Raw genomic sequence first — 25,956 nt, 5'->3', positions numbered from 1 at the left:
GGCCCCAGGTGACCGAGGCTGAGGGGCTTTAGCCGCCGAGGCGGAAAGAAGGTGCTGTAGGAGATGGGTGCCACTGCAAAAATCTGTGACAAACCGGGAGTGGGGGGAGCGAGGGGGCACTTGTGAAAAATTCAGTTGCAGGAGATGAATGCAATTAAAAAGATTATTGGCTGGGGTTGGGGGTGAGGGCAGGTTTTCACGACCTTCTCATGCCACAGCAAGTTGCTCCTCTTCCGTGGTAAAAAAAACTTAGTTTACTCACATTGGAGCCTGCACACATGCTGCAGGCAATTAGTAGTGATGAAAGGAAGTCTCTTAACGGAGGCTTTGCACAGTAGCATAATCACCCTCAGCCTGATACACACAGGTTACAAAGAACTGCCCTAAAGAGCTGACCCAGCTCATCTGGATGCTGTCTCTAAAGTTTGAATAATTAGTGGCTTCCAGCCGCTTCCCCCTCCCCCACACCCTTTGCAGCCCCTAATTAATGAAAAGAGCCACGGGGAGGGATGCGAGCAGAGTCACTTTGCATGACAGTTGGGACTAGACGTTTCTGTCTTTTTCTTGGGGGGAGGCTTTTGAACACGAGTCAAGGTCGAGGGAGTCCATCCCCTGTGGGGTGCTGGCACGCTGTCCCATCGGGCAGTAGCCCCCCAAACAGCCATTGCTTCACTGGGGGCCTCTTCACCTGAGAAGTCTAGCGATAATGCTCCGGCCAGAAGCCGCTTCTACCTGATAACAGGAAAAAGTGACACCTCCTACCAGCAGTGTGCCCAGGTGGCCAAGGCAGCCAACAGCATCCTGGCCTGTATCAGAAATAGTGTGACCCGCAGGAGTAGGGAAGTGATCGTGCCCCTGTACTCGGCACTGGTGAGGCCGCACCTTGAATACTGTGTGCAGTTTTGGGCCGCTCACTACAAGAAAGACATTGAGGTGCTGGAGTGTGTCCAGAGAAGGGCAACAAAGCTGGTGAAGGGTCTGGAGAACAGGTCATATGAGGAACGGTTGAGGGAACTGGGGTTGTTTAGCCTGGAGAAAAAGAGGCTGAGGGGAGACCTTATCGCCCTCTACAACTACCTGAAAGGAGGTTGTAGTGAAGTGGGTGTCGGTCTCTTCTCCCAAGTAACAAGCGATAGGACAAGAGGAAATGGCCTCAAGTTGTGCCAGGGGAGGTTTAGATTGGATATTAGGAAAAATTCCTTTATTCAAAGAGTGGTCAAGCATTGGAGTCACCATCCCTGGAGGTGTTCGAAAAACGTGTAGATGTGGCACTTTGTGACATGGTTTCGTAGGCTTAGTGGTGTTGGGTTGATGGTTAGACTTGATGATCTTAGAGGTCTTTTGCAACCCTAATGATTCTATTATTCTCTGATTCTGTCCTCCCCCCGGCAAAGCTGGCAGCCGAGGGGGCGCACGGCCCGCCCGTGGAGGCTCAGCCCGGGACTCTGCGGGGAGGCGCTGGAAGGGCTGCGGCATGTGGGTGTGCGGGTGTTCCCCGCAGCACACGGCAGCTCTGTCCTGGGCCCTGCTGGCTCTGCGGTGGGTGTGCGGCTCCATCGGGAGGCGGCGGGGTGCCCCGGCACAGCCGCCCGGCCCTTTCCCTCTGCGCCCGACAAGGACACGCGTGGGCGCGGCGCGCCCGCCCCCTCCGCGCTGAGCTCCTTCCCCGCCGCAGCCGATGCCCGCTCCAGCAGCCCTTCGAGTGTTTTGTTGCCGCCTGCGAGTCTGACATAAAGTTTGCGCTGCGGGAAAAGCATCTCCGTTTCAGTTCCCTGTTCCTGGGCTGGACCGAGTTCAGAGAGATCCAACCGCGGCGGTGGTCGGGGACTTATCAAGAAAAGATTAGAGGGTCCACCGGCTTCTAGCCGCTCGCCCGGCTTTAGCTATGCACAGCTAGAAGTTGAATGTGCTGCTTGAGCTAACCACTTTAAAGGTTTTTGTGCACGGGCCAGTTGAGACCCAGCGATTACTTAGATCATGGAGAAATACAAGAAACCCACATCCTCCCTGGTGACATTCACAAAAAATGAGCAAGCGGCTGCTGGGCAGCAGGAACCCCCCTTCCTCCCTCTCCGCCGGGCTTCGGCCTCGACGGTGCCCACTAGCGCCCGCAGCCTGCCCGGTTCCCGGGAGCCGCAGCCCCGGCACCGCGTCCCGGCCGCCCTCGCTACCCCCTGCCCGAAGCAGCCGTCCTGCTCCGCAGCCACTGCGGCCTTCCAAAACGAAATAAACCCGCTAATAGCTTCAGGTTCCCTCCGTGCTTCGTGAACGTCAGACTGTTTCGTAAAATCACCTGGCAGACTTCAAGGGATTTTCCAAAGCAGAATAAGGCAGGACAAAGACAAATTTGTCTATAACTGTTTTCTGATAATGTGCATTGCCCTTCTCTGATCACTAATAAATCGTCTTACTCTGCAAAGAGAGCAGGCAGCCTCACCTGCCTTCTTCAAAGTATACGCGGTCCTGGCGAGGGGGGCATGCTTTAAGGCTCGGTGGACGTAGGCAAAAGCCATGGTACCCCCGCGATTAGCGCTGTCTGGCGACTGCCAGGGTTCGTGCTGAACAGAAATAGTACTGGGGAATGTGGGGCCAGCGCCCCTTCCCTGCCTGGCCAGCCCCTGCCAGGACGTTCGGGCGCGGCTGGGGCTTGCGGGCCGCCCCTGCAGAGCATCCTCCCGGCGCCACAGCCTCCCGTTTTCCACAAATCGGGTTTCCCGTCTGCGTGAGACCCTCCAGTGACACCCACCGGGCAAGCCTGACCGGTCCGAAACCGGAGGGGCTAGTGCTTTTGTCCAAGGCAGGGGAGCGGGCAGGCGGGGGGGGGGGGGGGGGGGGGGGGCAGCCCCAGGACTGCCGGTGACCCGGGCGCCCGGGCTCATGTGCTCGGGTGTCGCTCGAAGGAAAGTCAAACCAACCGCCAGAGGAGGTGACCGTAAGATGCGGATCTTACCCTGGGACACAGGTTACCTCAGCGCACTGTCCCACAAGGTCCGAGCTCCGTAAGGCAAGGGACAACGTCTAATTTATCCCTTCCTACGCCTTCGGTAGCTGATTGCATAGAGGCTGCAAACATGTAAGCTCTTGCGATATGAATTCAGTGGGAATTGTTCATCTCGGTTTCCTGACATCTGCACCCCAAATCAGAAAGTATTTCCACAGAAGTATTAAGAGATGCCACCGGCACACAAACCCGTCCCAGAGAGGGTGGTAGGACGCAGATCTTCCCACAGCAATGCGTCAGCTGCCAACACCCCGTTAGGCTCTGTAAACTCGTCCGTGCTGCCTGAGCTGAATTTTAAAAGAAAACATAAACTCTTGACTTCCTCCTCTTTAATCCCCGTAGCACAAAACACGTAGAGCGTTATTCACCCTCTTTATTGGTATAAGATTGCTCTTTAATTGCAGCGAAAATCCATCCTTTCAAAAGCATTAAAGGATTGACGTTTCTTTTCCCAATACAAGCCAATATTCAGATTACATGGACACTAATCAAATAACCCGGGTTATTTCATTTGTCAACATGTTCATAAGAATTTTCTACCAGGCGGTAAAGGCATTTATATGGAACGACATCTTTCAAAAGCAATGTCGCTAGTCCAGATTTAGGGAATATTTGATTATGACAAGACGTTTGATGGTTTTATTTTGCATACCAGCTGTGCCACAAATCGTTTGAAACCTCAGACGAATTCCTAATTTTGTATCCTGCGAGTACTTTCTGTGAAGCAATGATTTTCTTTTTCAGCCGTTCCCATCAATACCTGCAGCTCCCAGAACAGCCTTATATTCAAAAGCGTTGTCAGATGCTCTAAAGGACAACGGGCAAGAAGGCTTTGGAAGTGGTTTTGTTTGGTTTGGGCTTTTTTCCCCCCAACTTTCAGAGAAACTCCTCTTCGTCAAGTACCGTTACAAGGGGGAATCCCGCCCACCTTCTGAGCCCCCCCCCCCCCCCCCCCCCCCCGCGGTTCGCGGCCGCTCCCGGGATGGTTTCTGCTTCGGGAAGGGCTCCGCGACCGCCGCGGGCGGGGGTGGCAGCGGGTCCCGGGGGAGGGGGAACACCCGGTGCCGGCGGGGGGGCCGGGGGGCAGGCGCTGCGGTAGGCGTTTCTCGGGGTCTGCTCTGGGCGGGGAGCCGTGGCGGGGGAGGAGGATGGTGCCGTGCTGGGGCTGTGCGGCGGCGGGGGGCTGCTGGTGCAGCTCTTGGGGGGCCGGGCGGCCCCGGCGGTGGGGTGAGGGCTCGGCGGGGACGCGGCCGTAGCGGGATCCCGGCAGAGGGCTGCGCCCTGCGCGCTGGGAAGGGGGCAAAGCGGGGACCCCGGTGCCGGAGAGCCTCTGCCCGCGGAGAGCCTGCAGTGGGAACCCAGGTGAGCGGAGCCGGGGCAGAGGGGCCGGCAATGGCCCGGGGGACGGGCCCCGCAGGGGGGCCCGGCGGAGCGCGGCGAAGCGGGCAGCGCCCCGCCGTCCCTCCCGGCCGGGCTGCGCGGCCGCGGAGCGCTGCGCTGCCCTCCCGGAGCGGGCGACGGCGGTGGCGAGGGGGGCCGTGGCGTTTCGGGCCGTGCCGGCGGCCGGTGTGCACCGAGGGGGCGGCGGGGGCGGAGAGGCGGCCCGAGGGGGTCCCCGACCAGCTCGGGCGCTGCCGCAGCTCCGGCACCTGCCGTGCCCGGGGCCAGGCTGCCCTGGGGGCGTGGGGGGGTGGTTTGCCGAGGAGCAGGCGAGGGCACGGGGTGACTAGTGCTTAACCCCGACCTTGTCACCGCCCGCTTCGATGCGGCTACGACAGACTCCGACGGGAATCCCCCGGGCGGCGGGGACCGTCCCCGGGCTGCCCGGGGGCGATCCGGAGGCGGCTCAGGGCGGGGGGGAAGGCGGCCCCCCTCGGCAGCCCCGAAGGTGATAGCACTTTCCTTCCCTCCCGGCCCCTCTACTCTCGCTGATATCTCCCGAGCACCGGTTGCCCTTTCTATTGGTGACAGCTCTCCTCAGCCTCCCAGCTTCGACCGGTGATCCGAGCATCGTGGCGGTTTTAGGTACTTACCTAGGGTCTAATTAGCTTTTAAGAAATTGGTGGACTTCCCTGGAATAGCTGACATCGTTATTCTCTATTTGTATCTAATAGAAGGTTACCCATGTTCCATAGTAGAAATTTCCTACTGGTTAAGTAAGTTAGGAGCTGCTATTGTTGCCACTGCAAAATGTCATATTGATCTTTGCATTTGCAAATCCTTCCATGAAAAGGTTTCTTTAGGAATTCCATCCACTAGATATGTTTGAAACATTTTAATGACATTATTCTGTGATCTGACAGGTACTGGTTGGAAGAAATGTCAGTAAAAACTTGACGGAAGACATGATTTTTAATACTTTTATGTCTTTAATATAGTTGCTCTTAAATAAAAAGCGGTTGCACTCATGCATTCGGAAATTCAGAATTTAATAATAAATTATTGCTCAGGAGGTATCCTTTACTTCTGGCTTTTAAAAATGCAAAATCTAGTGCTTGACAGCTCTTGTTACCATTTATGAAAGAAAATTGGTGCTAGAGAGAGGGATTTATTCAGGCAACGGGAAGATTGGGAGATTGTATTTGAGATGTATTTCTTTCCATGTGTAAAACTGCACCGAAGCATAGGCTGCTCTTTGAAAAAGCCAATTTATTTGGTATTTAAGCTTCTTCCACTATTTCAAAGCAAAGTAGAGCTGCCTTATAGAACTCTGTAGAGATATCATCCTATAGAAAAAAATAGATTTATAGCCATAGAAATATTAATGTAAAGTCAAAATATTACTTTAACTTCTATTATCTGAACATAATACAACCAGGTGAGAAAGTACAAAAATAAATTATGTGTAAAGAATTATAGATTGTACACAAGATTTTGCAGAAGAAATTACTTGGCTAAATCCTAGTATGTTCTATGTGGATATTTCCATGTCTTTAATGCTGTGAGTCAGTTAATACAATTTTCCTACAGTACAGTCATATGTTACTTGCAAATGCTTATTAATAAACACCAGCTCACAGAACAAAGTATTTTGTTGGGAAACAAATAATTTTTGGTCAGACCTATTTTAATTTACAAAATTCACTTTCCATGAAAAGGTTTCTTTGCTTCACTGTTGTGTAAAATAAGTTGTTTATGTCATTCCCCACAATTTCACATTACTTAGTGTTCTGTTATTGGAGTTGACATTATGTAGTAAGTTTATCAATAATGTAAATAAGATTAAAGTAAGTTAGTATTACTTAGTACTGCTGAAGAAATCTCCACTACTAATGATGTGAAAGTGACTGCTCTTAGTTTTAAAATATTTCTCTTCAAATGCCGATGATGAACAGGCAAAATCATAGAAGGTTATAGCTCTAAGTATAGTTGTGAATGCATGTATGTGTGTGTGTGTGTGTCTATACATGTGTACATATATATATGTATATGATTACTCTTCCTGTCAGCAAGAAACATTTGAAGAGATATAACATTTTTTAAAATCAAGAGCTACCAAAAATAGATAGGAGGATTGTTAATCAAGAACGTACTGTATATATCTTGAACATCAATCAGATAATGTAATTTCTTTTAATTTGTGAAAAGGATACATGAATGTGAACTGTATGAAGAGAGAGGAAAAATTTGTGACTATTTTCACAAGTTACACATTTTGGTTCAATCTGTTTGTGTTTGGTTCAGTCTGCTTGTGTTTGGATTGGGTTGGTTGGTTGGCTGGCTGGTTGTTTCTCTGTTTTCTGTGGCTACACATAGGGAATGGTGGTTTTGTCTGCATGGATGCCTGGGTGAAGGAATAAATACACACATCTCTGTGAGAACAAATGTGTTAGCGCAAGTTGCCACGGTCGAGGCTCCTATTTTTGTGACTCAAACAAAGGATTTTGCTGAAAGCAGATACACACATCTGTGTGACAACTAGCTTTCTTATACTGTGTTGACAGATGAATAATTGCCTTCTCTGTTCCCTCTCCCATGGAATAACTTTGTTGCTTTAAAATGCATGCTGTATGCTTTTTGTGTGAGAGGGAAAAGTAGAGGCATTTTTACATCTGCTTTCTCTCCCTTCTTGGTTGTCCTTTGTAGAATTCAAAACTCCTGTGACATTTTGGGACATTATGTCTGTTGCTGAATGGTGAACAATACCAGAGCAGCCAAAGCAGAAACTAGAACCAGTCTGTGAGGTGACCACTGGCACAATTCAGGTCTGGAATATGAAATACTGTGTGCTCTGAACTGAAATATATCCACACAGTGTACTGCATGTACTGTGCAGCTGAAATTATGTTAATTCATAACATTTACAGTCTAATAGTACTCAATCCTGGCTGAAGAGTTAAAACATGCTCTTTTTATTCTACAGGAACGCTGGTTTTTTAGGTCTTAGGTCTTGAAACCACAAGAGCAAGGTGGTGGATAAAGGTAATGCTTCCATTAGACGGAACAGCTGTAGTCCTAGTGAAAAGTCAGCCCCTTCAGTACAGTGCCCTGCAAAAAAAAATTGAGTCTTTGAAAGCCAGCAGACTACAAAGCTGTAGTCAACTCCTCTTTATCCACAGGTGGATTGTCTGACTTACAAATGACTTGTACAAGCCAGTACCGTTCACCAGGGTCCGTTAGATCAGATGCAGTGCCAGACAGAAGCACTAATTATGCCTCTGGGGCCAACCCAACTGGAAAGCAATATTGACATTTTATTTGTCACAGAGCCAAACTCCTAGACCCAGTCTGTCTGAACCATTGGGATAGCAGAAAATAAACATATTTAATCCTTTCTAGTTAGGGCAGCATGGTGTTGCTGTTGCTCATTGTCCAGCCTGAAACATCAAGAGCCCTCCCAGTGCCTGCACTGCATTTCTTGTATTCAAGCACTGGAAGGTGTGGAACAGAGACCTCAGTGACTCTGTCGCTCATGTTCCGCCAGATTGAAAACCTCCAGTTTACTACAAGGTCTGCTAAATCAAAGAAGGCTTCACGTGGAGCTATGCAGATACTATTGCATCACACATCCCAGCAAATCAGGACTAACCAGGCTTTCCTGATAAGTGGGATAGTCCATTCCTCTCCTGCCTACCCTGTTTCCTGCCGTGGAAGATGATGGCAGTAGAAATAGGGGTTCAATGTGGAAAATTCCCAAGAACATAGGGAAGTTTAGTGTTGAGCTGCCATTTGATAGTCAGTGCGGCTAGGGTACATGACTCTACTGGGACTTGTTCAAATCTGTTATTTTCTCATCAGGCTAGATCTGATGCTCAATCTCTGGCATTTTGTTCCTGGGCTTCAGGTAAAGAGTGGAAATTGCATCGTTCTGGTAGTTTTGGAGAAGTGATTCAGTCTACATCTACTTTGGAGAGGCAGATCTGCATGCCTGTGGGGCAGCTACCATGCATCAGGAGAGAGCCCACTTGCATCAGGAGAGAGCCCACTTCAACTTTCCCTATCTTCAGAGAAAATAAGAAGAAACTTGGAAGCTTTTCTTTTAATCTGCACTTCCAAATGGCTCCTGTATTTCATAAGACTTGCTTAAAGCAAATGTGGAGCTTGAGGTATTTACTCATTTCCAAGCAGGGATTTTAGCTCAGTCTTCTTCATTATTCCCACTGAAGTTTGAGAGATTGTTCATAATAAAAAGATTTGGCAGCTTCATGATTCACTAGGCTGGGTATCCAGCCAAGATATAATGATGGTTCATCAGGAGCTGTCAGCTTACATTGCATGTACTGGAGATTTCAGGTGGCTGAAGATAGTCTGAAGACCATAGAGCCTTAAAATAGTAAGAATTGGAGGACTGCTTCCTAAAGATATTGTAACGATACAACAGAACTGTGAGCGCCACATATGCTTGGAGGTCTCTGATTCACAATAAAACCTCCAGATTGAACTCATGCTCCAGAAGAGGCCAGTTTCTGGAAGCTCAAAGTAGACACCAGGCTCTTTACTCTGAGCTGCCTTATGATCTTTTCAGGGGATGCTAGGCAGTGAGTTTCCCTGTTTCTACCTGCTATTTTTAGGGGCTTGTCAGGTCAGAGTTGTGCAGCTGATGTACAGGAAGGTATGATGAAAGAAAGCTGGGAATGCCTGGAATGCCAAAGGAAAACCATTTTCATGCATCAGGGCTAGTCCAGTCCCGATTTTATTCCACTCTTCAGATTCAGTTCATCTCTGCAGTCAGCAAATTCCTCCTTGGTGCATAGTTGTATCTTTTTCTGCTTCTTCCCAGATACCTAACTTAGGCAAGCTGCAGAGACTGAGTCATCCCAGGAGTACAGGGAATACGTCCAGTGCAGCAGTACCCCAAGGGCTATGAGGAACTGAGAAGAGAGGTATTCACAATATGCCCCAGTCATAGCCGTGGACAGCAAAAATATACCAGTCTCCACACATTTTATTATCATTATTTCAGTTACTTCGTCAGTGCTAATTGGGCTGCTCTTAATGCACAGATGGGAAGTGGCTCACTGGCAGGAAAGGGCCCTCTTTGGATCAGCTGCCCCCTTGCTTATATGCAGAATTATTGCTGGGATTCAAATTTGCCACCAGTGAAAATGTGAGGATGAAGGAGTATACTCAGAGCTTAGAAATTCAAGGAATATTGTCTATGGGCTGTTTCTCAAAGATGGACAGGTTGCTAAGCTTGAGACTCAGAAATAAGTGACACATGACTAGTTTTCTTTCTTAAAATCAACAGCAATTCTTTCCTTTCTAAGATAATCCAAGACATTTGTATATTCTGCTTGGGATATAATTGCTGTCTGAGGGGTAGCAAAGCCACAGCTGGCTTTGTTCATCCCAAACAGGCTGGGAATGGCAGCACATAGCTGTATCTGCCTATTCTCTCAATGTACACTTGTACAATTTTCTTCACATATGTGGGATTTTCGGCAGTAAAGGTATGAAGGAACCACTTCATGCCCAAAAGGAAACAGCTCCCAGACCTGCGGCCAAGCTGAAGCACAGAAGTGCTGTCTTGCAGCAGCAGCGAGCTAAAAGAAATTACTTGTTTAGACTTTTCATGCTTTCAAATGCCCTTCTTTCAGCTTGTAATTTAATAGATTTAGGAAACAGGTTGCAGTTTCTTTCAGGATTTATTTTGTGGGGTCTTGAATTACTTATTTATCTTTTAAAACACAAATTCTCCATTCCTTTCTTTCTATTTCTACCAGTTTTCTTCAGGTTTAGTTTTGATTCTTCTCCTTTGCAGTTCACAACTTGAATAAAAAAGGAGAAATCCTTGCACAGAAGGAAAGCAAATGTATAAAATCCAAGAAGTGGATTTTCTCACTTTTCCGTCTCTGATTGCTTTGGAATTTCCTTCATGTGTTAAGAATCCTCAGTTCCTTCTAACAACAGAGAATAATAAATGCTGCAGACAGAAGCACTCTGTTTGCATCAGCTCAGTTCCTTTAATATCTGTAGTTTATTGTGTGTGACACTGCATGTCTGATCATAGATTCCTCAGACCGACAGACCTCCTATTGAAATCAAAGGCAGTTTTGGCAGCGGCCACAGGAGTGCATTGGCACGAATTCACAGGTTATACGCTTCAGGAAAAACACCGTCACACTTTCGGGTAGAAAGGAGTAAGTTAAAAGATGAAGAAAATTATGGTTCCAGCATTTAATACTTTTTTTTTCTTTTGGTTTTGTTGACGTGACAAATGCAGATCTATACTGTTTACACTAATCCCTGATCTGGAGAAAGTCTGGAATAGTCGTAAAAATAGTTGGGGAGACTGCAGGACGATGCTTTCCACGATCAAATACTTTCATTATTTTTTATGAGTAACTTCTCTACTGTTTTTTTTTTCCGACTAGGGTAATTGCTTTGAAAGTGATACCACAATATGCAAATTAATACACAGTTAAAATGGAATGTAAAGGTGAAACAGAAGAAGATATTGAAATTTTTAAAAATGAAATTAATTTAAGAGAAACAATTTTTATTACCTCCTTCTATTTATGATTGTGAAGAGCTGAACTAGCTAATTAAGTTCTGGCTGAAAAGGTTCCCCTCTTGCAAAGGTGGTTCATTTGTTTCCTTCACACTTGCAAAGTTGATCATAATATTAAGCAAGGCTACCAGTGCTTTCATGACCACCAAGAAACTCCAAGTGATGCCACAGTTCAACATTGACACTGTGGCAAGGAGAATCGAGCCAGTCCTATGAAAACAGGAGGCAGGGGAGTCCTTGCTCAAATTCGTCTTTCTACGTTTCTTAGGAGAGCTTGCAGTGACATCTGAAGGCCATCTAGTAGAAAATCAGGGATCTGAAAATTAGCTCAAAACTGTTCCTATGCCCTTCTCTTGCTTCCCCTCTCTAGAAACGTATTTTTCTCATGAGGTGAGGGAGCTGCATAGAATTTTTCAGGAAGGCAGAAGTTTTGATGCTAGTTATTTAAGGGGTCGATATGCAAGTGCTAGGAAATGGGCAGAGAGGAGGAGAAGGCTATCTGCAGGTTCCAGCTTGGAAGAGCATTCAGGAAACCAAAAGATGACTGGCAATGTGCGTGCTGCTTCTGGAAGCAAGCAGGCTGGGAGCAGTTGCTGTGAGCACCATCTATTTCATGTGCTTTTTGATGGAACATCCACCATCACATAATCCATAGGGAGTTGCCTGCCCATAGGTACTTGTTTGACAGATCTGTCACACTTCTCAGAAATCAAGATGCAAAATCCATCACTCAGGGACATGTTATATGTGTATCAGATACTCTCTGGGGGATGAAGAGTCCGTTAAACAGCAAGTCCCTAAACTCATCCATATGAAGAATTCGCATCTATGACAGATAGAATATGGAGAGTACTCATCGTCTAACAGGTGATCTGACTCTAATGTGCTACTAAAGCATTATAAATATTCATTTTATTTCACTCTTTCAGACATGTGTGTGGGTAAGCCGAGACGGCTAAGAACTGCTTATGCAGAACGTGAGTGAGAACAGCAGGATTATGTTACCTGAGGGGAAACATGTCTCTGGGAGGCAATGGCACTCGCAGCATTGGCTGTTTGAGGCAAGCATATCATTGCCTGCATGATACAGAGCTGAAGATATGACCTTCACAAAGAGGCTTATGACAGAGTTCTGTAAACTTTGCTGTATAGTAGAAGAAGAGTGAATTAATCAGATGTACAACAGTTAGTGAATCTGTAAGAAATTAGAGCACAGCAGAATTATTGCTCCTTAAAGGAGGTAGCCAAAATGTGGAAATCAATAACATAGACAAGAGTAATCAGTCAGGTGAAGCCTTGGAGAATTCTCTGTTATGATAATTTTCTCCGTCCTTTTCTCACTGTGAAGAATGTGAGCAATTCATCTACTTCAGCCCATCGAAGAAAAATGCTAGGCATTCTAGTACACCTTCTCCATTTCTCACTATGACTCCATTTGCAGATTCTTAATAAGTATGACTTTCCTTAGACTATGAAGACTGTTGGCAAAGATGTGAGATTTGCATTGAGACCATATTCAGAATTAAGCAAGAGCTCAAGTACTGGGTTCATGAGTTGGTGTAGAATTCTCATTCAGATCCAACTCTAAGGTTCCTGAAAACTAATGAAAGTTTTGCAAACAACAAGCATTCTTGGTTATGGCTGAAGATTTGGCTTTAGATTATTTTACAAATGAAAAACACGTAGAGGTTAGTCTAGATCCAAATCAAACTTCCATCCAAATTGAGAGGTATTTCAGGTTTATATTCTGGTCTACTTACACGTGATCTTACTTTGTTCTAGCTAGTCTCTGTTATCTGTTTTACGTGCTGCAGGAGGTGCTGCTATATTTCAGCAATGCTAAGCTATCTGCTGGTGCTCTCAAGCTGAGGTTGCATTGACTGTTTTGCAGCAAGTCTTCTGCACTGCATGCTGCCACAGTGTAGTCACACACCTGCTGACTCCCTTGGAGAATCCAGCAGATGTCCTTCTGGCAGCACTCAGACCTGACGTTGCACACAGTCATTCCTGCTGTCTCTGGGTTTGCAAGGAGTGGTGGCAGGACTGAAAAGAGCAGAGCTGATGAGGGCCCTGGGCAATCTCATGCCCGTACCCTGTTGAGATTTACTCCTGTAAAGTGTCAATGGGTATTTCACCAGACATACTAAGAGAGGAGCACTGAGCGGATTTAGGTGTGGGATACTGCTAAAGTTTCCTGAGCTGTGCTAAAAAGGCACCTCCGTATGCATTTTTCAGAGACTACTATCTTCAAACTCATGGGACAAAGGTAAAATCTATGTTAGTAAATGTTCCTAAAAAGTGCCATGCAGCCTGATAAGTTTCATTAACAGCAAAAACCATTAAAAAGTGATTTTAAGAAGTCTGCGATGTAGAAATACCTTGCCTAGGTTGTCTGTATGTGTGCATGTGTACCCTCTTCTATGCTGCAGCTGCTGAGTTGCACAATCCAGCCATAATATTGCAGTGATGCCTGTAAAGCTTTTATAGATACTTAGCTCCCCTTCACCCCTTACTCCTGTTATCCATGGTCCTTTTATCTCCCTTCAGCTGATCTGTTGTGTTTCCTTTGCTCCACCAGATGTTCAGAAACTAAATCAATTAATTTTCTCTCTCTCCTCTCAAGTCATATTTCAAGACTCAGCCTTTACTTTTGAGGAGGTCAGTATTTCTGTTCTCCAAGATAAGGGCTGTGGCTACCAAAAACCCCCCTACCACCCTCCACCTGTACAGGAGGCAGGACATGTTCCAGTATTGTTCTGTGGATGAATCTGCACTTTGCAATGGAGACCTCTGAACAAGTGCTGGCCCAGGTTGGAAAGCCCACAGAATGCAGCATATCCATTTGCAGGTGTAGCAGCTCAGTTTTGAAGGCAGTGCAGTCGTGCTTGCTCACTGTTACCCCTCAGCTGATGTACTTGCTTCTGTAACACAAGCTGAAATCTTGTCCATGCAGACTGAAGAGCTTTATCGTGCCATTTGGAGATTAGAAAAAAGATTCACTCTTTTTCTTCTGCAGATGTTGCAGAGTATCACCTCTTCAGTCCGAGTACCAGCACACCTTCAGCATACCTTCTCTGTTTCCAAAAAAGAACACTGTAGATTTAAATCACACTCCCTAACTGGCATAATCCTGACCAGACCCTATAAAACCCCAAACTGATTTGCAGCACTTGACCTCCTGTTTGAGCAGAGGGAGGCAGAGAGCATGACCCACTCATGAGAGAAGCAATTCGTGCCTGACAGAGTGCTCAGAAAATGCGGTGATGCAGCGGGCTGACACCACCAGGAACTCGGGGACGTCCTGCCGTTGCTTTCCCTCGTAACGCTGTGTTATACTGAGATGTTACACTAGATGGTGCATTCGACAAACTGTTTGAAGAGACTGACCTTCCCATGCCGAGAGCTTTTGGTGCAAGGCTGATCGTAACAAGTCCGTGTTGTTGTACACGTAGTACATCCTTTTCATAACTTTACACAAATTTGACCCTCCTGTGCAAGAGTTGAAAGAGACCATAGCTGCCAAGGCAATACTTTGAGACATTGACTTTTATGCCTATAGGTTTGCGTTTTGTTTTTTGTTTTTTGTTTTTTTTTTTTTTTTTTTTCCCATCACAGATCTTTGACTAATTCACAAGTCACTTAGAAACAAGCAAACTGTAATGGCATATTGAGTTTGAGGGATACTTGAGTTTGGATAGAGGAAAGATCAGATAGAAAATATCTGCTATTCCTTATTAACTTGCATTTCCCATATCCCATCAATCTAGGCAAATTAAATGGAACTGAAGATGTGTACGTATTGATTTATTTGCTGGAGAATAAATATTGATTTATTTGCCCCATGGCCACATACCTTTGCCATAGGGCAGTGCTTCTAATGAGGTGTAGTGGCTTCCCTTCCCCTCCCCAGAAGGGCGGATTAGCCTGCAGGCGGCCCTGTGGGACAGTGCGTACGGGCAGAGACTCCTGTGTCCAGGGCGTTAGTTCCTGCCTTTCCCTTCGGGCGTGTGGAAGCCCTTCTGTATTTCAGGATTTAGGGCAGGGGAGCAGGCAGCACAGCAAGCAGCACACACATTGCTGGAAACTGTTGACACCTTCACCAAGGAGCTCAGAAGAGCTGTCTGGGTTGGAAGTGTGGATTGTGGGTGTGTTCTGGGAGCTGATGGTTGCAGTCCCATTTTGCACTTAACAGTGCTAAACTGTGTCCTGACCCCCCGTGAATCTTTCCTTGGGACGTATATTACGGCAGAAATCACTAGGTGGTACTGTTACACATAAATCTTACAGTTTTTCTTGGTGTACACCCATTTTCAGTCTTTGGAGAAATGGTTCTTGTTAGGGTTGGGTTTATGGTAAGTCTTTGAAAACCTGCTGAAATAGAGAGAAGAAGCAGGCAGCAGTAACTAGCTGGAAGGGAGCATAGCTTCTTCAGACCTCATATCTGTGCTTGGGCTGAGATTCCTGGAGGAAGAGACTGACTGCATGCAGGTAGCACCCACTCTTTTCCTAGAAGTGTGTGTGCTCAAATCCATCATCCTTCTCCATTGAAAACTGAGCTTGGAGGGCCCTGGATTTTGTTTTCTTCAGATGTGACAGCAATGTGCCAAGGCACAGCATTCTCTCGGTTTATGTGGAGAAATTCAGATGAATTTCACAGAAAGAGAAATCTTAGTAAGAGAAATCTTAGTAAGAGAAATCTTAGTAAGAGAAGGTGCCTTCTAGTGTCATCAGTGGGTAAGTAAAATAATGTCAGAAGAGATTAGGAATTTCCTGAATGTGAAATCTTTAGAAAAGGAACTGGCTTAGGTTATAATTTATTTCTAAACTTTTTCTTATTTAGAGAGACTTTTAATCATTTTAGATCTCAAATATATTTTCTGATTGGTTTGGAACTTTTATTTTTGGTATTATTTAAACTAAACATGCCTTGACTGTTTCCGTTTTTTAAAAATCAGTAGTTTACATGGAAATACACACATACATATGAATATGTTGTATTTATTTAGGTAGATTCTATGTATTGTACAAATGTATACATGGATCCCATAATTTTGTTCTCACACCAACAGTAACTTTAGGAGACTATTCGGAAACCAGGCAATGAAACTCATCATTAACGGAAAGCAGAAATCCAGACTCTTAGCAACTTATCTCTGGCAAGACATTGACCCTTCTTTTACCTTTTACATCCCACTCTTTGCCTTGGTTGTCTGGTTTAGGCCTTCATCCTTCAGATGTTTACTACTTACTGCATGTGTAACCACATATTTTAATATTTTCAGGGCCTTAGACCTTGCCTTCTAGGAAGAAATTATACTGAATTAACTATACTGATTTAGAAATTGATTTAGTCAAATCAGTGCAACTCTCTTGAGCACTTTATATCATTTCAGTTTAAGTAATGAGTCAGTGAGTAACAAATCAATTCTGTTGGCAGAGAGTGAGAAAGATTAGACTGGATCTTCAGCCCTTCTATCTCAGTATTTATTAGGCTAAGGCCTCTTCAGGGCTTGTTGCTGTTCTCTTTAATTTTCTCTGCCTAATGGACCTGATCCAGCTCTTGATGGCGTAAATGAGGGTTTTTCCATGACCTCCAGCTGGGAGCTGGAGATGGCAATATCTTTATTAAAAACCTAGAGAAGCTTAGAATGGCAAATAACTCAAACCTGCCTCCTTACTGCATACAGAGCTCTCAGATTGTGGATCATATTGCAGAAATTGCCTCTGCTCTGAAAAATTTAATATTCTACATTCAGGGCAGGAAAATTCACCCTTTAAAGACAGCAATCTATACTAACATTATGATAAGAGTCACCTTGCAGAGTCATAATCTGATTTTTGCAACAACAGCAGATAAGTTAAGATCTTACACATATTTTGAGATGGGATGAAAATAATCTTTTTGTCAATCTCCACATATTTTGTGCTTTCAAGTTGGATAGACTTGGGACTCAGGTTATTTGTGGGTTTGTAGTGGCTTAACCAGAAACTAGACTGATGCTGCGCTCCCAAATCAAAAAGCACAGCTTTTTCAAAATTAGTTTCAAAAAGTGTTTGCTTTTTTGTTATTGTTCTCCTTCTCTACCTTTCTTCACACTTCTAAAAACTTCTAATAATAAATAAGGAGGATATCTGGGAATATGCTGAACAAGAATAAGCTGGGTTCCATTCACTGAAAATTTTGCTTACTTTTCCCAAACTTCTTAATCCTGGCTCTAGAGAGTAGCAGTGTAACAGGAGTTGGACTCTCGGAGTGTCTGGCTTCTCCAGAAAAGAGTAACTCGTTTGTTTACAGACCTAAAATTTTGGTTTAGTGCAAAGTAATTATTCTCTTTCTGAACTGGATGTTAATAAAGCTTTAACCTCTGTAACCAACAATGTCCTGGCATGATCTTACAATTCACCTGCAGCTCCTGGAAGTCTTTATATTGTAAGTAATTATGCCCCTTTCCATTTCCATCTCTATTCCAAATGTGGTTTCTTGTTTGTTTTACAGGTTTATGATGGAACTTGCATCTTTGCCTAAATTCCTTTGGACAAGTGAGAACAAACTTCTGCATCACCATTTTCCGGACATATTGGCTACGGTTCATACTACACAAGACATTCCTGAAGAAGTTGTTTTTGGACCATGCATGCTCCAGAACACCCTGCTGGACACTGTAGCTTTTATTGCCCTCAAGTGTTCTGATAGACGGAATATTCACTATGTATTTCAGGTGGGAAAAAGCAGCATTTAATGTTAGTCATATCAAAAAGGGTTACTCTATCCCCGAGAATGTAACTTTGCCAAGGGGTAGATTTTTATTTTGTTCAGTACAACTAACAGCTCCTTCAAAGGGGAGAAGTAGCCAGTGCATTTCTGATTTATGAGCTGTAGACTGGAAGGACCTCACTGTTTCCTTTGCAGGAAGAATACGAAGTCCCATATCTATGCTGATGATTTATGACCTGCTTCAGCACTGACTGGGAATAGGAAGAAAGAGGGACAAATATTTTAGAAACTTCACGCTCAGATTTCATCCTTACAAAAGACAAAGAAGGCTTATCAGGAGGTGTGACAGCCCTATGAGAGCAGAGGGGGAAGACTATGGCATTGCATTGATTCATGCAGGTGGTACTTTCACAGCATTTATTGACAGACCTGAGCAAGCGTTAATCCAGTTTGCTCAGTTATCCATAAAAGTAAAATCACCGTGGCAGTAATCTCAGCACAGGCTGTATGAATTGGAGAAGATATCAGTCAGGCAGCTAGTCCACACCATCTTCAGGCAGCTGCTATTATTACGTGGACCTCCTAAAATTACCTTAGATATGTCTGTTTGTGTTACAGCTGCACTTTTCGATCGTTGTAGAGAAGCCACAGAGATATGTCTGTGAGACAAAAGGAGCTGCCATGTAGGGAAATTCAGAAACCCCAGGGCTGTGATGGGGTGTTAACTCCCCAGCTCTAGTTTCCAAATTTTTGTGTTCCCTAGCCACTGTTTATCATAACATTTTCATTTGGACAATGCATATTTCTCATGCTGGCCTCTTACCTTGGCTTTCTGGGTCCTGGAGTGCATTTCAGTCACCATTGGTCTAGATGAAGACAAGGAGGTGGTGTTTTACAATGTGAGGAAAGCAAATTTCCCACATGCTATGGCATGGATGGATCTGGGAGAGATCCAGGTTCTCCTACGATTTCTGTGCTCTGGAGGAGAGAAATCCCAGGGAGTATGTATAATATGGAAGATGCAGCTGTTGGGAGATGCCTGTTTGACACTTCTGTTTTAAATAAATCAAGAAAGAGAAGAAGGGGCTTTGGGGTTTTTCTGACTATTTGTTTGAGTCTCTGGCACAAGTTTACTTGCTTGGACAGTGTTATTAGTACTCCAGGAGAACTACAAGCTCTGTGGAGAAAGATGTCTCCTGAAATGATGCTTTATTTATGAAATATTTCTGTATTTCTCCTGGGAGTTTTGGAATGACTGTAGACTCAAGAAAGAGCCTCAAAGGTTTTGTACATTGGAAGATCCCTCCAGAGGGATGGCTTTAGTGTTTTGCTACATTTGAGCTAAGTAATTATTATGCAGCCATGAAATTGGATGCCTGAGTTGGCTCAGATCTCTGTCTTTTTGCAGTAAATACATTAAATTCTGTGCAAGTAGCTGTTTCAGATGCAACCAGTAGTCCCATATCCTGTTAGCTACTCATAATCAAAAGTTAACCTTCAGAAATCATGAACTATTGTTAAGCTCCTAACTCTGTGTGTAGACAATTAATTAACAATTCAATCATGATACAATGTTGTTATCATGGCACTGAGGTGCAAAACAAGAAATGGGTTTTGATATGCTGACTATGGTACAAGCAGAATGCATGCGGGAGTAATCTGGCAAGGTAGTTTCTTCACAGCTGAGGTTCATGCTCCTCAAAGTTTGGCAGCAGGACTTTGGGGAATAGTACTTCTAACAAGGGTTTCCTCATGTTGGACTTTTAGGTTTAGTCCAAAAGGGAGCTCTATGTTTTTTCTCTCATCCTCTTAGAGGCCCTAATTTGAGTTCCTCGGGCCAGTTTATATGCTTGGGCAAAGAAAATACCTTGGCAACCATTGGCACAAGTGATCCTTTCCAGCCAATCATTTGCCCCAGCAAAGCAAACTGGCCCCTTACAAAGCGGTCTGTCCCACTGAGTTCCTCTGCCCCTTACAGCTTCTTGTGGGTTCCAAGGAACAGTCTTATTCTCTCCCTTCTCCTCCAGCCTTTATCAAGGAAGCCACAGTGCTTCCATAGCCCAGCTGCGATTGAGCCTGTTGGGCTGTGAAGCCTTTACCTCATATACGGGTGCAAAGGATTCACAGAATCACCTGAAAGATTGCCATCTCCAGAAGAGGGTGGACTTGCAGGGTTTGTAGTATCTCTAAACATAGAGAAAAACTAAAGCTGGTGCATACTTCTAATTTACAGCACCCAGATCTTATGTTCTGTCCTTTACTCCCACCCCCCCACCCCCCCACCCCCCTTCTTTAAGCTCTTTCAGCTCTTTCCCTGGAGTCCTGGTTCCTGGAGGAGCTGTGTTCCCTTTGACTTTGCTTAGAGCACAGGGTGGATGCTCGGTATTTCTGAAACACAAAAACTAATAAATGACAGACTGTCATAGCTGTTAGTTACAACCACTGTGTGTGGGAGGGTGTGCTTGTATTGCTGTCAGACTTTTGTATTTCTCAATCATTGTTAATTACCATGGCATTTAGAGAGAACCAGTTACAGGGCATGATAATTTATTTTCTCCCTTATACTAATTAACTCTTACCCTAATTGTCCCTTAATGTTTCATTCTTGTATTCAAGCTAATAATGTGGTCATGCTTTTCGTGGTAGGTAATAGTCAGAGAGAGTCAAAAACAGAGAAAGAAATAGTCAAAATACTCTTTCTGATACCAAACACCAATGAATGGCTGCCCTGCAATTGGTGGAAAACAGAGCTATACATTGCTTGGGGTGAAATTTAGATCATACTTGTCATTAGACATTTTCCATTTCCAAACTTCTTCCTTTCTAAAAAATGACTTAGTGCTTCAACAATTAGTTGAGGCTTTTTATGTATGTAAATGTTGCCCTTGATCACCCTATATTTCAGCCTCCAAGCTACAAAAATCTCCCCCATCTTTCAAATACTGCAGAGGACATAGATCTGCTGTGGTAAATACCAAGGAAAAACCTATTAAAAAAATAAATCATTCCATATTTAGAGTAAATGCAATAAAGTAAGATGAGAGACACACACCTAATGAGGAAGACAAAGCCAAATGTTTTATAGTTGTATTATTTCCAGAGCATCGTCAACCTGTGACTAAATGACCCGAGTTCTGTGAAGAAAGGGGTATATGTGACTGAGGACTATGCTGTAACATACACACAGAGAGGAAATTTAATTTGAGCAGTAGACTTAATATTATTTTTTTAACTTCTGAGTGCCTGACCTTGCAATCTAAGCAACATTTTTTAACTTAATCTGTTTGGTATTCCTGAGTGCATACATACTGAAAGTAAATCAACCCCTTGCAACTCTCAGAAATAATTTCATGAAAAATATTAATCTGATGAGTTTCTATCTGTTTAGATACCTTGAAAGGAATTTAATGAATTTATCAAAGGCAAGAGTAGGAATATATAATTTCATTTCCGAAAAAGGAAAAAAGATCATTTAAGTGCTTCTTAGTTGTATTCATTAAAGTCTAATTTTTATGTAATCTAGCTGAACAGTGATACATGCAGATGTTGTCTTCTTGGGGTGTTGAATCATATTATTCTTACACCTCCTGATCCATATCCTGTTATGTCAGTGAAAAACTGCACATGCAATTGTCCAGAGTGTGTGCATTTTCAGGCTCACACTGCACTGATCCAGGGATCTGCACATCTCACACCTCCCAGACCACAGCACTCACACCTCTCCTGACTCATACCCCATTTTCCCATGGGATTGAGACCCCTACTTACAGAGGAGCACACCTTCTATACCTCTGTGATCCACACCTGAGACAGTCCCATGGGACAACCTGCATCAGACAGAGGACATCATCCTTGCCATGAGTGGGCTAGACATTGACCAATGTAACAGCCCTGGCATTGCCATGAGAGGTTACATGTGAACATTGGTGTCTCCTTCTCCCTCCCGTGCAGCTGTATTCCCAGAGCTCTCAGCACGCACACCGGAGAAGCCTTCTCCCTATGATGACCTTGGATTTGGTGACACTGGCGTATGAATTGGGTTCATACCTTTGGCATACTGGCTCTGTGTGAGGCAGAAAGCAGGCTTTATTCTTGAATTTGATGGAAATCTGTTTTGGGTCCCAAGACCTAAAACTTCCCTTTTTGGTCCTGTCTCACAGGTAGACATTACATCTGTGCACAGTCCCATAGGACTGCCTTGGATGAGACTTGTACAAGCAGCTGCCAATAGCAAGGAGCAGAACTTGGAAGCTTACTTAGAAAACAGTCAGTTGTATTATCGCTCTACCAGGAAAATCAACAAAAATGAGGAGCTGCTGGTCTGGTATGATGAGGAGCTTTCCAGCCTCTTGGGTTTCAATGAGATAAAAGCTCAGAGTCCTCAGAATGGTAAGTACGAAATTGCTGACTGCAGGGGTCACTAAGGACTGAAGTGAGTCTGCAACTTCTTTAGTATGTGGTGATCTTGTAATAAAGGACATAAAATCTGTCTAAATCCTTAGCCAGTTAGCTAAGAGAAAAGACCTTCTGCTTTGGGGATTGAGCTGGAGGCATAGAGCAAGAACAAATTTGCAGTTCTCAGTGCCATTTTCATTGCTACTTTCCAGCAGAGGATGGTGCACTAGGGATTAATGCTGAAATTTTTGAGCTGTGTAACAGAAGTTTATGCACCTGACTACCTTGGAATCCCGAAAGCCTAAAACCTAAGTTGGAAGTATGCCTTTTTTAGCTCATTGAGGAATCAGGTATAGGTTAGTGTTCAGCTTTAATCTTGTAAATGATCAGGGCTATAAAAATACATAACGACACAAGCAGTACTGTGTACAGCACAGTCTGCCTATTTAGTGTGGGACACAGTGGGAACAAGGAAAGGGGCATGGTTTTGATTTCGAGATGTCGCTAGAAATTTATTGCTCTAAAAGACATTGACTTGGCAATAGTTGAAAAAATAAGTCTAGATTACGAAGAGACCAAAAAAAATCACTGTCAGGTCCATGCCAAAGTTGACTCCAGCTGTCATTTGCAACAAGCTTTGATCTACTTAGACTGGAACAAACCCCTTTCTACATTTCCTTTGTTTGATTTAAACACATCTTATATAGATTGGTTAGTAAAGTTGTAGGTTGGTAAAGGTATGAGTTGGCAAATTTGTATGGTAATGTACTTGCCTGTAAATTGATATTAAATTAATATAGACACATTCATAGCAGGAACCCACTAAATCGTATTAACTGATTTCAGTGTATTACATTAGCTTCTGGGTAGACACACACTGTCAGCTCTCTGAATTTACCAGGGCAAAGTGCTATCTACACAAGAAACACTATGTCTAGACTCAAGACTTCAAACTAGCGGATATAATGTTCCACCCAAATCAGCAGCCTTATTTTCTTACAAATAGTTCCGTTTCTGGAGTTTGTGAAGCGCTCTAAGCTGTGCTGAGCCTACAAATTAGGAGTTTGTAGTTCTATGTATGTATGGACTTACCTATGTATTCCAGGCCTCAGGTGCTGTCTGGCATCATTTGCATTTAAAAACTGCTGTGTGTTGTGAAATAATGTAGCATAGATACTGTTTACAAAGGTTAAGATATGCCATACGTATCTTGGTCATTGAATTATGTGCCATCTATTCATGGGCAATCATCCCAATGAACCAGAGGTGCAGTACATCTGAAAGCCAGAAGGAAACAGTTTTCCCCATTCCTACTGCCTATCACTGGCATTGTTTCACTTTAAACATTATTTTCTGCGCCACAGGCATCTGTGCCTTAAGGCATATAGCAGTTTGCCAAGTAAGCATGAGTAAGGGCTTCAGGCATTATTGTCAGATGATTTGTGAAAGGTATTAAACTTCCAGAGTATCTATGCAGAAAATAGAGGTTCATGTCAAAATCTTCGAGTCCAGGTCTGAAACACATTATCACTTGGCTATGTAGCATTTAACATTCAGCCTGTATTAAAGACAGTGACTTACCTAGGAACTGTAGACCCAAATCTGGGGTCATACTTCAAATTGTCATAAAGTCCATATGATTTTATCTAGACCATTGTGTACTGGCTATTTTACGTAACATAAACTTGGCTTGAGAGTCTAAATGAAAGCATTTCTTCAAGTAGCACATGGAGGCAAATATGAGTAACCATTTTCCATAGCAGCAAGTGACCTGATTCTGCACTGGCATTAGCTTTACCATGTGTAATCTTGTATGACACAAGAGATGTTTCTGGTTTTTTGTTTGGGTCAATGACAGGGTCAGGACCTGCATTCATCCATGATTCTACCTTTGTGAAACTCATCATCTGTTGTCTGTTTTTGCAGAATTGAGATGCCAAGAGTGCGACCGAGTCTTTAAATGTGAGCATTCCTATCTATCCCATGTCCGCTTCCTATGTGTCCCAGAGAAGAGCGCCCTGCTATGGAGAAACTTACAGAACCCTAAGTCTGAAAAGAGCAACTTAGCTGAGCAGACCACGAATTTCCACAGCCTAGCAAGGGATCTAGAGGTCAAAATGTCAGCTTGTAAAGATGATGCCCATGGTATCACAGGAGAAAGGAGAGCAAAACCTGAAGAGGCTGAGAACAACAGGAGCAGGAAAACAGTGTTATTGGAGAAAACCAATAATCTGAGTGAGGAACACAGCTGTGGGGGCAAGGAAGAGGTTGGGGGAGAGCATGCATTGGCTGGTTCTTTCTGGAAGCTTAGTTCAGGGAGGCAGTCAGCTAGGAAGGATGCTTTAGAGCAGAAGCAGAGCGCTTTCACTGAGGTCAGGAGGATGAAGGAGAAGCTGAGGAATGAGAGACCGAAGGAGCCAGAACAGGAGGACGGTGCTGTCCCACTTGGTAAAGAGCAGGTGTCAAAGTTGCTGAACTCCTCTGGTAGTGCATTCTCTTTTGTGTGGCCCAGCAGTGCCCGAGGAGAACAGAAGAGTGCTTTCAGCAAACCCAGTAAGTGTCTAACAGAAAGAGCTGCAATAAATTCTTCTCATCCCATGAGTGAGTCACCAAAGACCCTGGGGGAGCTGTCTGGCTTCATTGCGACCACAGACATCATGTGCTGCAGCACTCTTCTCAATTCCAAGTTCTTTGTCAGTGATTTGTGTAATGCTCAGATGCTGCAGACAAGCATCACTCGGAGCAGTGTTTTCCCATGTACCTCAGAACCGTGGCCCAAACAAGCAGGAGGACAGTTACAAAACACAACCACCACTTCTTCTTCCTCCTCCTCCTCTTCCTTGACTCTTCTACCCCCTACTTTCACATCCTTTGGGGTGGCTGCCCAGAACTGGTGTGCCAAATGCAACCTGTCCTTTCGCATGACGTCCGATTTAGTCTTCCACATGCGGTCACATCACAAAAAAGAATACTCCTCAACTGAATCCCAGTGCAAGAGGAGACGAGAGGAGAAGCTAACATGTCCCATTTGTCATGAGTACTTCCGAGAACGCCATCACTTATCCCGACACATGACTTCTCATAATTAGAGCTGTGCAGACAGATCTCAGCAAAGGACTGGACAGGTTGGGTAAAGAAGGGGAAGATACTTCACTTGTATCCATTTGTTTTTGGGTTTACATTGATTTCTTACAGGAAATCACTGTTTACAATAATTTGTAATAGATGCTTTGCAAAAAAAATATAAAATGTTTACAAGAGTTTGAGTGGGTTGTAAGTTTTGAAAACTCAACCTAGCCCTTGTCAATCTATTTTTGAGGAAATAAAATAGTGAAATGAATGCACATGCAGTATTAATTTGCAAAGACTTGGGAACAAAATTATTGTTTTGCAAACAGTGTTTTCTTTGCTTGTATTTGATTTGCTGATGTCTGTGCAGTACAATGTAAATACAGAAGTAACAACCATCTCATTGAATGAAGAATCTTTAAGCAGTAAAAAAATCAGAGCTTATGCTAAAAGAAAAGAAGTTCCTGTTTCTAGCAGCTTTGGTGGACTCTTGCTCCTTTATGTTAGCTGAATCAACTCTCTTATCAGATTTGAGACTCTGAGTAAAAAACTTGTATCTCACTGGCTCCTTGGTTTTGAAAGGGACTTGAAGTTAAGACTCTACCTGAAATTTGTGATTGTCAACAACTGACCAGTAGACTGCTAAAGAGGATGTGACTTGTAAATCAGTGTATCTGAGTTCTGTTCTAGGCTCTGCTACTTTTGAAATATCTTTTACAAAGTTAAATCAACCTGGATCTGTATCAAAATGTGACCTGTTGTCAACGTCATTGTGCAGACAGGGAGCACGAATTCTGCCCTGATGTGTTCTTGCAAGATCTATGT

At 44.2% G+C, this 25,956-nt stretch overlaps 1 protein-coding gene across 1 annotated transcript; it reads left to right on the top strand.

Moving 5' to 3' along the window:
- Positions 1-17,452: 17,452 nt before the first annotated feature.
- Positions 17,453-25,151, top strand: ZNF488 (zinc finger protein 488). The gene is made up of 3 exons (XM_086467256.1): positions 17,453-17,671; positions 21,828-22,056; positions 23,989-25,151. The coding sequence occupies exons 1-3, from the start codon at positions 17,453-17,455 to the stop codon at positions 25,149-25,151; spliced, it is 1,611 nt and encodes a 536-aa protein (XP_086323382.1).
- Positions 25,152-25,956: the final 805 nt, after the last annotated feature.

This window comes from Leptosomus discolor, chromosome 6, assembly GCF_034619465.1.
Source record: "Leptosomus discolor isolate bLepDis1 chromosome 6, bLepDis1.hap2, whole genome shotgun sequence".
Lineage (NCBI taxonomy): Eukaryota > Metazoa > Chordata > Aves > Leptosomiformes > Leptosomidae > Leptosomus > Leptosomus discolor.
Note: the sequence above shows the minus strand (reverse complement) of the source record. Positions and strands in the feature narration are given on the sequence as shown.